The sequence below is a fragment of the Quercus robur genome, chromosome 9, assembly GCF_932294415.1.
Source record: "Quercus robur chromosome 9, dhQueRobu3.1, whole genome shotgun sequence".
Taxonomy (NCBI): Eukaryota; Viridiplantae; Streptophyta; class Magnoliopsida; order Fagales; family Fagaceae; genus Quercus; species Quercus robur.
In genome coordinates, this window is record NC_065542.1 from 18,329,591 (window position 1) to 18,344,007 (window position 14,417).

The 14,417-nt window shown below is 34.5% G+C and overlaps 2 protein-coding genes across 4 annotated transcripts in view; one reads left to right on the forward strand and one right to left on the reverse strand.

Moving 5' to 3' along the window:
• Window positions 1-5,629, forward strand: part of LOC126700524 (rho GTPase-activating protein REN1) — a 55,007-nt gene extending 49,378 nt beyond the window's left edge. The window contains exons 23-24 of one of the 3 annotated variants that reach the window (XM_050398709.1): window positions 4,515-4,736; window positions 5,144-5,625. In XM_050398709.1, the coding sequence (XP_050254666.1) occupies window positions 4,515-4,736; window positions 5,144-5,566 (645 nt within the window). In that variant the 3' untranslated portion in view covers window positions 5,567-5,625. Of the gene's footprint in view, window positions 1-4,514; window positions 4,737-5,143 lie in introns of all 3 variants that reach the window. The other 2 variants (XM_050398708.1, XM_050398707.1) reach the window with 2 other exon arrangements.
• Window positions 5,630-8,575: 2,946 nt separating this feature from the next.
• LOC126698749 (mitochondrial uncoupling protein 4) lies at window positions 8,576-10,054 on the reverse strand. Its single transcript, XM_050396168.1, has one exon. It carries the CDS (start codon window positions 9,779-9,781, stop codon window positions 8,801-8,803), a length of 981 nt encoding a protein of 326 aa, XP_050252125.1. The 5' UTR covers window positions 9,782-10,054; the 3' UTR covers window positions 8,576-8,800.
• Window positions 10,055-14,417: the final 4,363 nt, after the last annotated feature.

Sequence of the window (14,417 nt, forward strand, 5' to 3'; positions counted from 1 at the left end):
CCGGCAAATCGAGCCGTACAGTCTCTTAGCATCAAGAGGAACGGTGTTATGAATCAAAACATGCTGAAACTCATCCTCAAGCCGAGACATCGCATGCTGAATCGCCGAATAAGCCCGATCCACAATCTCCGAATCAGACCTCATCGAATAGAAAGAGAAGTTTTTTGTTTTGTCTGAGCTAACATAAATAAGTCTTACAATTTTATGGATGATTGTTCAATAATTTTATCATGTGTATATGTATTGGTTTCTTGAAAAGTTAGTGGATGTTTCTGGGTTTGATTTAAAAATGGGTTCTTGGTGGTGAATGTTTTGTTTAAATGTGTTTATTTCTGTTGGTTTATAGAGTAGGTTTCTGGGTTTGATTAAAAATGAGTTTTTGGTGGTGAATGGTTTGTGTAAATGTGTTGAATTTTGTTGGTTTTATAGGGTATGTTTCTGGGTTAGATTAGAGATGGGGTTTTGGTGTTGAATAATTTTGTGTTGGTTTTAATAGAGTAAAAGAAGAATTTATAAGAAAAGAAAGGAATGGCGGAACAGGGATTGGAAAGGAGCCAAACAGTTGATCTCAAGAGCCTAACAGTGATTTTTGAGAGAGAGATCTGAGAGATAGAGAAAGAGAAGAGAGAAGGGGAGAGGAACGAAGACCGATTAGAGAAAGAGGAAGAAAGTTAGTGACAAAATTGTCTTTTAAGGACTAAATTGGTAGGTTTTAGAATGTTGTGGACCTCATTGGTATTTCCACTAACCTCAGGGTAGGTTTGTGGAATTTACCCTAATAAAAATAAATGATATTAAATAATTTCAAAATTAACAAAACACATACATAAATTTAATAAGAGAGTCGAGATGCTTACCACAATTGTGATACCAACTGAAAGAGTGAGAATTATAGAGTGATACTTCCCAAAAAAAAAAAAAAAAAAAAAAACCCACAATCAGATAAAAATAAATAAACACAAAATAACAACAATATTGAAAAATTTATGTGAATCAGTTTGGCCCTTAAAAGAGTTCAAGATATTGTATTTATAATGATATCAACAAGATACTTGAGATTTGCTATACAATGCAATATTTTGCAATTAGTGAAAATAAAGTATTCCTAGCATAAAAGCATAATTTTTTTTTTTTTTTTTTTTTTGAGAAGCACCTAAGTCATAGGCTGATTATAAGTTATCAACTACAAATAATCAAATTCATGTATGGTGACTATTACAATTCATTATGGTAAATTTCAAATATAACTAAAAATGCTTGCAGTCCTAACCATAAAAAATTCATCTATATATATATAAAACCGAAGCTTTTGAAGCTCCCACAATTTTCCACGTCAGCACAATATTTAAATTAAATTTAAATTAAATTAAATTTTCCACCTCATCACTGTTTTCTTTTTCCAATGCAAATTAGACTTCTAGCCAAATAAGGACACTCTCCCACCGCCTCTACTCTCTCCTATTTAAGAATTGCTTGCGTAGAAAACTTAAGCCCTAAAAACTTATTTTTGCCGCAACACAATTTTCTCCTTAAAACTTATTTTTCTTCAAGATTTTTTTTGAGGGCGGCTCATGCTTCACAATTCACATATTCCACTTATGTATTGGACTCCTCTCCTTCTTCGGTCAATGCATCAAGGTTAGGGTTATTTGACCTTTTAAAAGTTTTAATATTTTAAATTTTAACATTTAAAAGGTAACTCATATTTCTCTAATATTTCTATGTTGTGTAGACATTTTTTTTTGTTTATTACATTTCTCCATTGTGTAGTCACATAATTTTTGTTTTGTTTTAATAAATTCTTGGCTCAAAATCTTCTAATTGTTTGGTTTACATATGAATTTTTAAGTTCATTTTTTGCAATACATTTAATTGTCTGGCCAATTTCAACAGTAGAAAAGCTATAATCGTGGATTCCCTTCTTTCTATTGTATTTCTCTATTGCGTAATTATATATATATATATATATAATTGTTTTATTTCAATACTTTTGAAGCTTTGAATCTTCTGATTTTTTTTAAAAATTTTTTTGGCCTTTTGGAAGTTTTAACATCATAACTTTTGGGTTTTATTTTTTCTATTATCAGAAATTATCTAGAAGATTTCAATGAATATCCATGGATTATTCTTTTTGAGGGTAACCCATCTTTATCTTATATTTCTATTCCTAACTTTTTTTTCCTATATTTTTTCTTAAATTGTCCATGTTTACGTCTCTTTTGTTTTTCTTATTTTTACTTTCATAGCGTATGTACATGTTGTGTATGTTCTTTGATTCTTTCTTTAATGATTTTTGTGTGAGTATGTGTCATCGTATCTGGGTACTTAGGCAAAATCTATAAAGACTAAAGATGTTTCTTTTTTTTTTTTGTAATGAATCCTGTGTTTTTCATGACTTTAGTGAGTTATATTCTTAAAGATCGAAATGGTTTTGTTTGACGTGGATTTTGTTCATATTGGTTTCAAAGTTTATTTCTTGGCTTATATTATAGATTGTAATATATTTATTCATCAAACTGTTTAGTTGAGTTTGTTTTCGAAATTGTTTTCAGTATTGGACATTTTCTTGAAGCATGTTGGTATCATATATTAAAATACTGTTAAGTTGATAATAATAATAATAATAATAATAATAATATAGTTTAATAAATGTCTGAAACGTATAGCTGTTAACAAATGTTTTAGCTATATGATTTTATTTTACAAATTCAATTTTGGTATTGTAGTAAAATAAACAAAGATTAAATTATATATTGTACTCAATACACGGGATAACAACAACAACAACAACAATAATCATAATCATAATCATAGTCATAATATTTTACAATGTATTAGCTTCTAATATTTGCAAAGCATATATTTATACAATAATAAATCTATTAATTTCTAGAGCGGTAAGTTAATAAGCAAACTCATATTAACCCAAAACTTACAGTCCTTAATTGTGCACACTAAAGCAAAGTAGAAGAGTAATATAGCACTGAACAATCGGAGGAAAGTGAAGCAATATGAAAAACGTAGGAGATGCAATGTTTTAGTGATGATGCCTGCCTTTTTATAACGAGGAGAGGAATGAAAAGACAAAAAAGAATCCATCACATAGATTCATATCAGTAGAGCAGGTTTTATAGGGTTTATTGGAAATGATCAAAGAATATATTCCAAAGTACATGGAGAATAGAATCAGGAGTAAAAGGTGAGGTGATTGACTTTTTTTTTTTATCCGAACAATTCTCTCTCTCTCTCTCTTTCCCCTCCAATTTTCGGCAACTCCATTGCCATAATTTTTTTTTCCCACAAATCAATTGGAACAATTTTTTTCCTTCCATTTCGGTAACAACATTGCCACAAATCAATTGTTACAATTTTTTTTTCTTCAATTTTCGGCAACTTCATTGCCTAAATTACTATTAAATTTCTACCACAATTCTTTTTCTTTTTTTTCCTCCCATTTTTGGCAACTTGGTTGCCACAATTCTTATTTTCTCTCTCCTTCTTTTTTTTCCTCCCATTTTCGGCAACTTGGTTGCCACAATTCTTATTTTCTTTCTCCTCACTCCCCTAGAATTTCGGCAACTTGGTTGCCACAGTTGGTTTCCTTTCAACCACTCTTCATGCGGGCACTTCACCTAGCAGCAGGGTAGCAGGAATTTTGGCAACGAGATTACCGAAATTCAAATCCTCCCATCACATCACTTGTGTTTCCTCTCTCATACTTTTTGTTAGAATTTCGGCAACACTGTTGCCGAAATTCACTATCTTTCTTCAATTTGCCAAATAACTTTGAACAGTACCTATATCCCAAATAAACTCCATTTTCTGCAATATTTAGCTAAAAGACTCTACTTAAGAGAGTCAATTACTGGTTGTCATGTCTAATTTCTCTCTTGAAGACATCTAGATTGGCTCTCAAATTAATACAGAAACTAGGTGTGCAAAAGCTGAGTTGCCTATTACTTTCTTCAAGCAGGCCTATGTTGAACTTGGATCAAGCTTGAGTTTAATTTTGAACACTTGGCTCTTATTTTCCCACCTTTTGAGCTTAAGTTACCATCTAAAGGTTCTGTTAATTTAAGTTTTGGCTAAGCTTGTTCACAAGCTTGATCTTTAGCCAAATCAAACACCTATTTCTTGAACTCTTAATTTACTAGTAATAATAGCAATAATGACATCCTTCTTGTCTGTATTGTGTCTATGTAGTAGGTTTCTTAAGGACTTGTTTTAGTAGTTTCCCCTACAAAGCATTGTGTTCACTTCAGCTGTTAGCAAATCCTGATCAAATTGAGCCTGGCATTACTCAGGCTTGCTTGCTAGAAAATTAACTCAAAGCTCAAACTTAGGCTTCATCGGTTGGTGTATAAGCCTTGAGGAACTTGTACTTGTCAAAAAAAGAAGCCTTGAGGAGCTTAATAGTCAAACTCAGCCAATCCATTGAGGAACCAATTGTGCTAATTTAGAATGTTTTGTCTGGTAATTTCCACTGAACTTACCTCAGGATTTGGATGCATTAGGATTCTTATTTGGATGGAGTAGAAAGTGAGAGTGAGATGCTACTGGAATCAACATCTTTATCAGATCAAAATCTGCCTCAACACCAGCTGCATCTGGATCCAGCAAGCATCAACTCCAGGTCTGTTGGGGTGTCTGCCAGTTTTTCCACTCCAGAGCCAATGCTAGCCAGGTCTATGCCTCCAAGCAATTCCAATTCCAAGAGATCTGGTTCAAGGGGTGAGGTAGGTTGGTTTTCTTGTGCTTTAATGGAATTTGAACTTAGCGAAGTCAAGATATTTTTGGAGCTTTGGAGTACCTCAATGAATTGAAACTAATTTGTCACCTTCTTCATACCTAATTGGTTTATTCTGGTTTTCCTTCACACAATCAGTGTAATCAATTGTCTTATTCTAACATTGTAACTGCATCTATTTGGATGCATGTTTTCATGTTCTTAATGATAACTTGCCATTATTTTGTTATGACAATAATGATGATGGTGCTGTGAACTTTTTAGTTGTGGCGTGTGTGGGAACTTTTTAGTTGTTGAATTTATTCTTAGACTTGTGAGAGGTTAATTGTTTATTCTTTTGAATTTCCAAATTAGCGATAAAGTGATGATAACACCTCTTTACCTGTGTGTAAACAGGGAGAAAATTCAACAACTTCTGCACTGTCAAAGTTGACAACCCGACTGAACTTTCTAAAGGAACGGCGTAGCCAGATAACAAATGAACTCCAACATATGGATAAAAGCCAAGGGTCTGGTAGAGGATTGGAACCTCGCCATTCTCGTCAACCAAATCTGGACAAGGCCAAAGCCTCTGAAGTTCAATATGTTCAAAGCCCTGATATAGGTGGAGAATTGGACTATTGTGCATTACCCCTGAACTTATACAAAGGAGTGGGAGTTGAAGGACAATCACCTGAAAACCCAGAAAGGCATAGAAAATCAGATAGCCAATCACCCCGAAAGGAAGGCCAACATCCCCATAAGCCGGATAGGGGAAGACCAGAAGGCCAAGGCTTAGAGCGCCATTCTTTTCTTCATCCAAGGACAAATTCTAGATGATACAAAGTCTTATGTGATCTTAGATGATACCAGGTCTTATATGATCACTTGATGTGATTGTTTTGTGCATAAGATGTTGCTTATATCGTCCACAACATGGTTTATAAAGCTTCAAAAGATGATGAAACTTGTTGGATAGAATTGGCACGTGGTTGAGTTTGATATGCCTGTATGAAGCTCATGCCCATACTCATCCATAGCCTCATGATGTACAGATCTTCCATCTCCTTGATGTAAGCTTAAGTGTTTGTAATCTTGATTACTGATTTTTGCTGGTTCAAAGACAAAGCAGGGTTTTATATAAATCGCATCCATTGTCAAATACATCATCTATTGGAGTTGCTTGGCCTAAGGAGCTTTTAAGCCTAATGAAGAAAATCCTATCAAGCCTCCATTTTGAAGGGGTTTTTTTGGCGGGGGGAGGTGTTCTGAATCTCAATTAAGCTAACAAGGAATTATGAAGATTGAATGTATGACTTGATCTATCGCTCTTTCTTTCCCACAAAGAAATTATACTAGAATCAAATGGGTTTTAACTGTGAAACTAATTACGTATACAACTGAGGCATGTGATTGTGAATCTAAAACTTGTTTTCTATTTGCTTCTTGTATGAAAGCCAAGAACAAGTGAACACAACGCCCATGTGCATCGTGTACATTGGCATTTTGGTCAGCTCAAATTGAGTTTTTCTTCTCCTAGTTTTTTCTCCATTTTAAGGAGAAAACTTTTTGGTAAGCTCAGGTAGAAAACATCTGAACCCTACTACTTATTTTCCCTCCCTCTCCCCACCAAACAACCACTTAAAATGTTATTTCTCCACCTTTCTCTCATAAATTTTCTATCCTCCCAAAATCTCTCCAAACAAACACACCCTAAAACTACATAAAAAGGCACTAGAGACTCCCTAAAATCTCTCCAAATAAAATGTTTCTAAAAATATTGAAAGAATGATAAAATAATAAATGTTATTGGCAACTTTTTATATTTTTCATGAATGTTGTGTCAATACTTTCCTATTATGATTTATTAACAAAAAACTAAGAATATCTATTAACATGACTCTTATTTTATGGGATATGTTAACCATAAAATAATGTAAATGATTTTACTAAGTGAACCACCTCAACGGTAGTCACGCACCTAGGAAATGTATGACAACTAGGTATCAACAATGAGTAACTATTTCAAAACTTGTGGAGCTAGTTACCAGTAATTTTCTTTGCAAGTTTACTTTGTTTAAAAAAATAAATTCAAGTTTTGAATGAAAATTATGTTTTTTTTTTTCCTTCTGTAAATTAGAGAATATATATTTCATTAGAAATAATATTTCCACTAATTTAATTAAACAATGTGTGTTTAAAATAAAAAATAATTTAATTTGAATAGATACCTAATGAATTTAAACTAAAAAGAGAAAAAGAAAAAAGACAATTATTCTTTAGAAATAATTGAGGTTATTGTGAACTGGCACTAGTGGCGGCATGGTTGTCAAAATCGCGATCTGGATCATAGGATCGCACGATTTTACGATCCCACCTCACCAAAACGATTAGAATCGCACTAGGATCGTAAAAATGGTAGGATCGTACATAGGATCGTATAGGATCGTAGGATCGTATGGGATTCTACTGATCCTACCGATCCTACCAAAAACATAGTTTTTTGTTTTTTTTTTTTTTTTGGGATAAATTTTTTGTTTTGATGAAGCTTTAAGGATTTTTATTTTTTCATGTTGTGATGGTATGACTTTTTATTTTTTATTTTATAAAATTATGTCAATCTAAGAAAATGTTTTCTAGTTTCTAGTTCACTTATAATCAAAATGAAAGAATGTTTCATCATTTCTAAATGAAGAATTTGACTTGGCTTTGCTACATTTTAAGTTATAATATTGTTAAATTTGTTTGATCAATATACTAATTTGAGTTCTAATATTACTAAATTTTTTTTAATTTTTTTTATATAATTTTATCAGTTATGCTTGTATTTGTATATTGATTGATTGATTTTTTTGAGTATATTTTTTAATTGTTGCTGAGTGGTATAACTTGAATAGTTGAGTGTGAAATTTTATCTTGATATCTTTTACAACTCTAGTATACAAATATATAATGTCTATATAGATGATGATATGGATGATGATGATTAGGAATTTAGGACGGTGGTTATAAGAACCTTAGAATGAGAATAATTAAATGTTCACTTCACCTTAATATTCATCTTACTTTTGGATTTCATATTGTAGTTAGCTAGTTTCCATTTGCTAACTTATTTTGGATTTCAAATTTGGAACTTAGAACTTAAAAATATTTTCCTTATGTTTTGATAAATATTTTGGTATTTGGTTGCTAATTAAATATTTATTGAATTTTTTAGATACATTAAGTCAAAACTTAAATATATTTGTTTCGTTAGTATAGACTTAGTAATGTATGACATGCAAATTACATCATATGATGCAAATCTAAGTTTTTTTATGGATGAATTTATAAGTTACGTGATTATTCAACATACAAAGTCATAATCAATGTGTTTTTTGCTTTAAATCTGAAAATATGTAGGATCTTACGATTCATGATCCGATCCTACGATCTACGATTCCACCTACCTTCAACGATCCTACGTAGGATCTCGATTTTGACAACCTTGAGTGGCGGAGCTAAAATTTTTTCTCAAAAAAGTCTAAACTAATATTGAATTTTTATATATTAATATCCTTGATTCTGCTTTAAACACTCCTAAAATTAATGATTATATATGACAAAAAAGATAATATTAAAAGAAAAATAAATAAGACAATAATAAATTAAACAATATTTATACTTAAAAAATGAAAAGAAGCAATTACCTAAAATTTATCCAAACAATTTTAGTGTAAACCCCTCCCCCCCGCCTTTGATTGGAGGGGTAACGTCCACCATTGCCAAGGAATGAGCTTCATAGGACAAATGCATAAGATGATTTTTCCCAGTTAACAATTGAGGCAGTCCAGATTCAAAAGAATAGAATTGCAAAAAGTAACAAAAATTTTATTAATTAAAAAACAAAGCATTACTCAAATAACAAATATTAAAACAACAACCCAATTTGATAAACCATAAAATCCTCTACTACAAAAATTGATATAAAAAATCATATGATTTATTCAAAGTAGTTGTAGTAGTAGACCTCTAAATTCCCTGCATTCTTCGTCAACATCATTTTTTTTTTTTAAATCAAAAACCATAAATTTTTCAAAACTCCTTAAGCAACTTCCTAACTTGCTCAAGTGTCACAAACAGAACCACAGTAAAAGGCCCTTGCCTAGAAATTGTGGGAATAAACCCTTTATAAAGGGCCATGGGTCCCTCAGCTCTCACAGTCTTCAGAGCACAATCTAGGGCCCCATTATACGGTGGGACCGACCCGGGCTCCACCTTCATGTTCATGACACGCGTCTTGATCACGTCGACCGGATTCGACGCAACGGAAGCCACGAAACCCGCCGCGAAACTCGCCGTCACGTGCGTCCCGAGACCGTCGTTCATGACGTGGTTCTCGATTATCATTTCCTTAAACTGGTCGTACGAGGCTAGCTGCGAAGCCGTCACGATCATGGCTCGGTTTACCGTTAGAGCCGAGCCGCGCCACAAGCTGGCCACGCCTTCTTGCTTGGCCATTTGGGAGATAGCGTCGGTCACGCCCTTGTAGTTTCGGCGCTGAGCCATTGGGAGCCGACCGTCGGCTTGCATTCGAACCATCGCCACGTCGGCTGGGTTCCCAACAGCCGCGCCGATTGCGCCGGCTATCAAGCCGGCCCCGATTTTGTGGGGCAGCGAGAGGTGGCCCGTTTCCTTGTGGGCCCACTTGGTTTTGAGCACGTCGTAGAGGCCCATTCTGGTGGTGGAGTAGAGTGTTTGGCGGAGCACGGTGGCGGAGACGCCGGAGTACAAGGCGGCGAGGCCTTCGGTTTGGACGATTTTCATGCCCACGGAAATGGGTCCCGCGGAAGCGCGTGGAGGTGGGGGCGGTGGCAGTGGGAGGGATGGCGCGTGTGGAACGTGGAGGTTGTGGAAAGCGAAAGCCGGACGGAGATTGTGGATTGGCTGTGGGTTAGGCGCGTGAACTTTCTCACCCTGGAGTTGCATGCGGACTTTGATTAGATCTAGTGGGTGAGTGGAACATCCTGCGACAATGGATGCAATGCCACCCTCAACAAATCCCTTGACACCCATAATTAAGCGTAAAATTGGGAATAAGATCAGACGTCGTAAAAATGAGAACTTTTTAAGTATTAAAAACGTCTGATAGAATGAAATGAGAGTTTCGTATATGGGAATCAAAAAGTGTAGTTAGGACCAGTTGGAACTGGGGTTCATCTCACTGGAGACCAGGAGATGGGAATGGATGCCGAAGGCGATGGTGGAGGAGTGAGGAACACTGGGTCTTTGAGACATATGATGTAAGAGAAAAATGGGTTTCTGTTTGTGTTTTGAGGCCAAGAGAGTTGGAGTGTATATATATGGTTTTGTGGGAAAGAGAGAGAGAGGAATTGGATACGCGGCCACGGCGCAAGCTGGGTCTTAGCAGGAACTATTACGCGTTTGGTGGGGACCCAAGTGATGCCCTAGACTTTTTATTACAACAAAACCAAATGTGGTTGGTTGGTGTTGTTATAGTTGTAAATGCTAGGTTAGCTACACAGTTGCCTCATGACTCATTAGTCATAAGTGTGTGTTTATTGACCGAACCCAACTGGACCCGAAATTATAGGAGCCAGTCTAAACGTTTAAAAAGTAAACTACAAAATAATGGGAATTTTTTTTTTTTGGTCTTAATAAACAGACGGACGAAAAAGTCCGGCATGTGCATAATTAAACGGTCAATTGGGCTTTGTGAGTCCACAACCAATTTAGGTAAAGCCTATTAATCATTTTAAGAACCAAAAGAGAAATGTGTTACTTGCACGCCATAATTTTCAAACTAAAATTAGTGAGAATGTCAATTTGGCCTGAATTAGAAATTTCAGAATATGTTCTTCCATAAAGTGTTAAGAATTTGTTCAAAGTCTTATTTTCAATCAAATTTGTATTAGAATTGTTGTATAGACCCCACTCCGGTTCTTTCAAAAACATATAGACTTTTTTTTTAAGAAGCATATAGACTGTATGCTCAATAACAATTATTAAAGTTAATATAATTACGTATTTAAATTTGATTGGAAAGCATAATTTAAATCATGCTTAAGTTTGACCATTTTATTAATGACATCATGGAATTTAAAGTGCACTTCTGGTCAATTGCTTTAAAATATTTTATTTACTCCAATAGGATTTAGTAACATATAGATAAATAGACTTTGTTTCTTTCGGACTAGCCATTTGGTTAATTGTTAAAATTTGACGACCCAACCCAAAAATTGGGTCAGCATTGGCTAGCTTGTAACTAGTCAAAACAAGTGAGTTAAGAGTATAAATCCAAATTTAACTAACACTGCAGGTTTAAAAAATTTTAAAAATCTTCATTTAATCCAAATTGTTGTAGTAGTAGTTGTTGTTGTTGTTGTTGTTTTTTTTTTTTTTTTTTTTTTTTTTTTTCATAACAATACAAATATTGGGGGTGACCAATCTAGCCGTTCAATTTTCTGTAAGAAAAAAAAAAATTAAATAAATTTGAGGGGGAAAAAAAAGGGTTAGATGGACATGTGACATAGAGGCTTAGTTGGGAATGCTTCATAACTAAAAAAATCTTTAAAGAGGCTGATGTAGGATTCGTGTTTTTGGTACATAGAGACAAAATTTGAACAACATCACACTTCTCCATTCGTGGAAGTTTTCAAGCCACATTTCCTAGCGTTAATGGGAAACCATTATTAATGTTAGGAGAGGAACAATAAGTGGAGCATCTCCCATTCCAACCTCAAGTTTATAAGATACGGTCCAAAAGCACTAATTGTCATTTTTGTGGCCCATATTGGTAGACGAGAGCAAGCCCACCATTGGGTGGAATGGAAAATCAATTACCCAATTTTTTTGACTTCTTTCTTTTTCTTTTAAAGTTTCTAGAGCTTCTCCTATGTATGTTCAGAATTGTTCCCACTTGTGGAAAAGGAATAAAATGGCACACAAGACTGTAATATTTAAAAGATGACTAACAAATAATTATCTCATGAAATATGGGAAATAAACTTTTGGTACCATTCAACAGCATATTTCTTTTCTCTTTTCTCTTTTCTTTTTTATAGATTTTTGTGGGGTCTAATAATTTATGGGTCAGGTCCACTTACTCGTGGGGAGTCCAAAAGCCCAAGCCAAAGAAGGTTACGGCCCAAGCTCAATAACATAAAGCCCAAATGGCCCGGAGATGTTGTTGAGGACAGTCCAGTCCTCGACAGACCCAAAATTCCACCGAGAAGAGGGGCAAAAACGGTATAGGACCAAACTTGAAAGAAGATTTAAAATATCTCGGGAAAGCTGCCCTTATTACCCTTCCCAGATAAGACTCTGCACCCAAGAGAGCCGGATTCTTCGGCTTTATCAACCACCCCCAACGATTCTGGGATTAGACTGACGGGACAAATATCAGTCTTGGAAAGGTTGACCCTACACGTGGACGAAGGACAGCGAGCGTCGGCTAGTATAAAAGAAAAAGTAAGTAATCTGGATGAGGGGGGGCTGGGAAAAGAATGGCCAAAAAAGTAGAGCCTCTCATCCCACCTCCAGGAGAAAGATTCCAGGAGTGAAAACACCTTAACGATGTATGTACACCACAAGAAAAACCCACCGCCGGGTAACCGGAGGAAGAATTTAGCGCTCCTTGGACTTAGTCCGAGGAGTCCAATCCCTCAGGTTACGAAAGCTGTAGAGTTTGGATGTTCAGGTTGAACCCCTTTTTTACTTGAGTTCGCCTAAAATCAAGCCCAGACCATCGCCCCGTGATCAAAGGCAAGCCTTTTAAGCCCACTCTCTACAAATCATATTGTGAGGGATCTTTTATGTACGAGCCCAACGTCATTCTTGAGCCGTCAAATAATCGTGACCCTACAATTTTATAAAGTTTCAATTTATGGTGTTTGCTTCCGATGATTGTATTCTCTTTTATTTTTTAGAATTTTGACTTATGGTATTTGCTTATGATGATTGTGCGCTTTATTATCAAACTAAAACACCATCAAACACTTTATCAGTTGAACTAACTGAAACCCACCCAATAGCACATTTTTAGAAAAAGATCAACATAAAGAACCCAAAATAAGCTGTGTACCTCTAAAATTAAAATACACTCAACGCACAAAATTATCAAATATTTTTGTTCTCCGCGTGAAATATAATCTTTAGGGGTGTGTAATTTTGGGTCAAGCACAATGCAGATGCCAGTTCATGTCCACCGAGAGAGACTAGGAATCTTGATTTTTTTGATCGAACTCATATTTGATAATAGTTACTTTTGATGCAGATCTACAGGATTTGGTCGGATACTTGGGCCTATCTGGTGAAGAAAGTTGTGGGGGGAAGTGGGAAGTGAGGGAGGAATGGTCTCTTAAGTCTAAAAGGGCAAGTAAAAAGTAATACTTTTTTCAATGAGATTAATTCATAATAGGTCTATCTTCACAGTAAAAAAAAAAAAAAAAAATATATATATATATATATATATATATATATTCATAATAGGAGTATGAAAGTAAATCTATATTGACTTCTAGAGACAGGTGCACCGTTGAAAACAAACAATCGTGCTAATGCTTTTGTTAGGTATGGGTGTAGCTTCTTCTTTTTTTTTTTTTTTTTTTGAGAATGAGGTATGGGTGTAGCTTGATTGAGGATTTTGTAAACTTTTTAAAGATGACTGGACGGTGTGAATGTAGAAGTAAAGTTCGAACCACAAATATAAAATACTACAAAAACTACCATTATCATTGAACTATGGCCTTCAAGATTTCGGAAACTTATAAACCACTTTAGTAAGACATTTAATCTTTAAGAGGACCAATTGACCATTGAGAGAGCACCCTTCATTCATTTTTCTTGTGCAGTTGTGCGTGTTAATGTGAAATGGAGTCCATCCATTTCAACAAATTCGATCATTAGTAAGTCAAAGATTGATCAATTTCAACGCAAATTAAATATAATTAAAGTTTGGGGTGGTGAGGTGGGAAGGAAACTGATAGGAATCTGCAACAATATTATAGAGGTATGAGAACATTGAACTACCGGATTTGATCCCTAACTTGATATATATTCATATTATATGTGATATTTAGTTAAAACATCAAAATGAAAATTTTAAATTGAGATTGAAATTCTAGACATAATTCATGCTGATATATGTGTGTGTGTGTATATATATATATATATTAAACAAAACATTTGGATTTGACTAGAAAGAAACATTTCCTCAAATTTCTCATTGGCCAATTCCAATGCAAATTAAAGTTTGGGGTAGGAAACTAACGGGGAAATGCATATGCAACATTATTGAGGTAGCTGAAAACATTGAACTAAATCCATCACATGATATGTTCATATCAAAATGAAATTTTAATTTAAATCTAACGGACAATATATGCACAATATCACTTTCAAGATTTCATAAACTTATAAACCACTTTAATAAGACATTTAAATCTTTAACAGGATCAATTGACCATCGAGAGAGCACCCTTCATTCATTTTTCTTGTGCAGTTGTGCGTGTTAATGTGAAATGGAGTCCATCATCCATTTCATCAAATTCGATCATTAGTAAGTCAAAGTTGTGATCAATTTCAACGCAAATTAAATATAATTAAAGTTTGGGGTGGAGAGGTGGGAAGGAAACTGATAGGAACCTGCAACAATATTATAGAGGTCTGAGAACATTGAACTACCGGATTT

Excerpts from the sequence above, each read along its gene's own strand:
- LOC126698749 (XM_050396168.1), bottom strand. The coding sequence starts at position 9,781 with ATGGGTGTCAAGGGATTTGTTGAGGGTGGCATTGCATCCATTGTCGCA.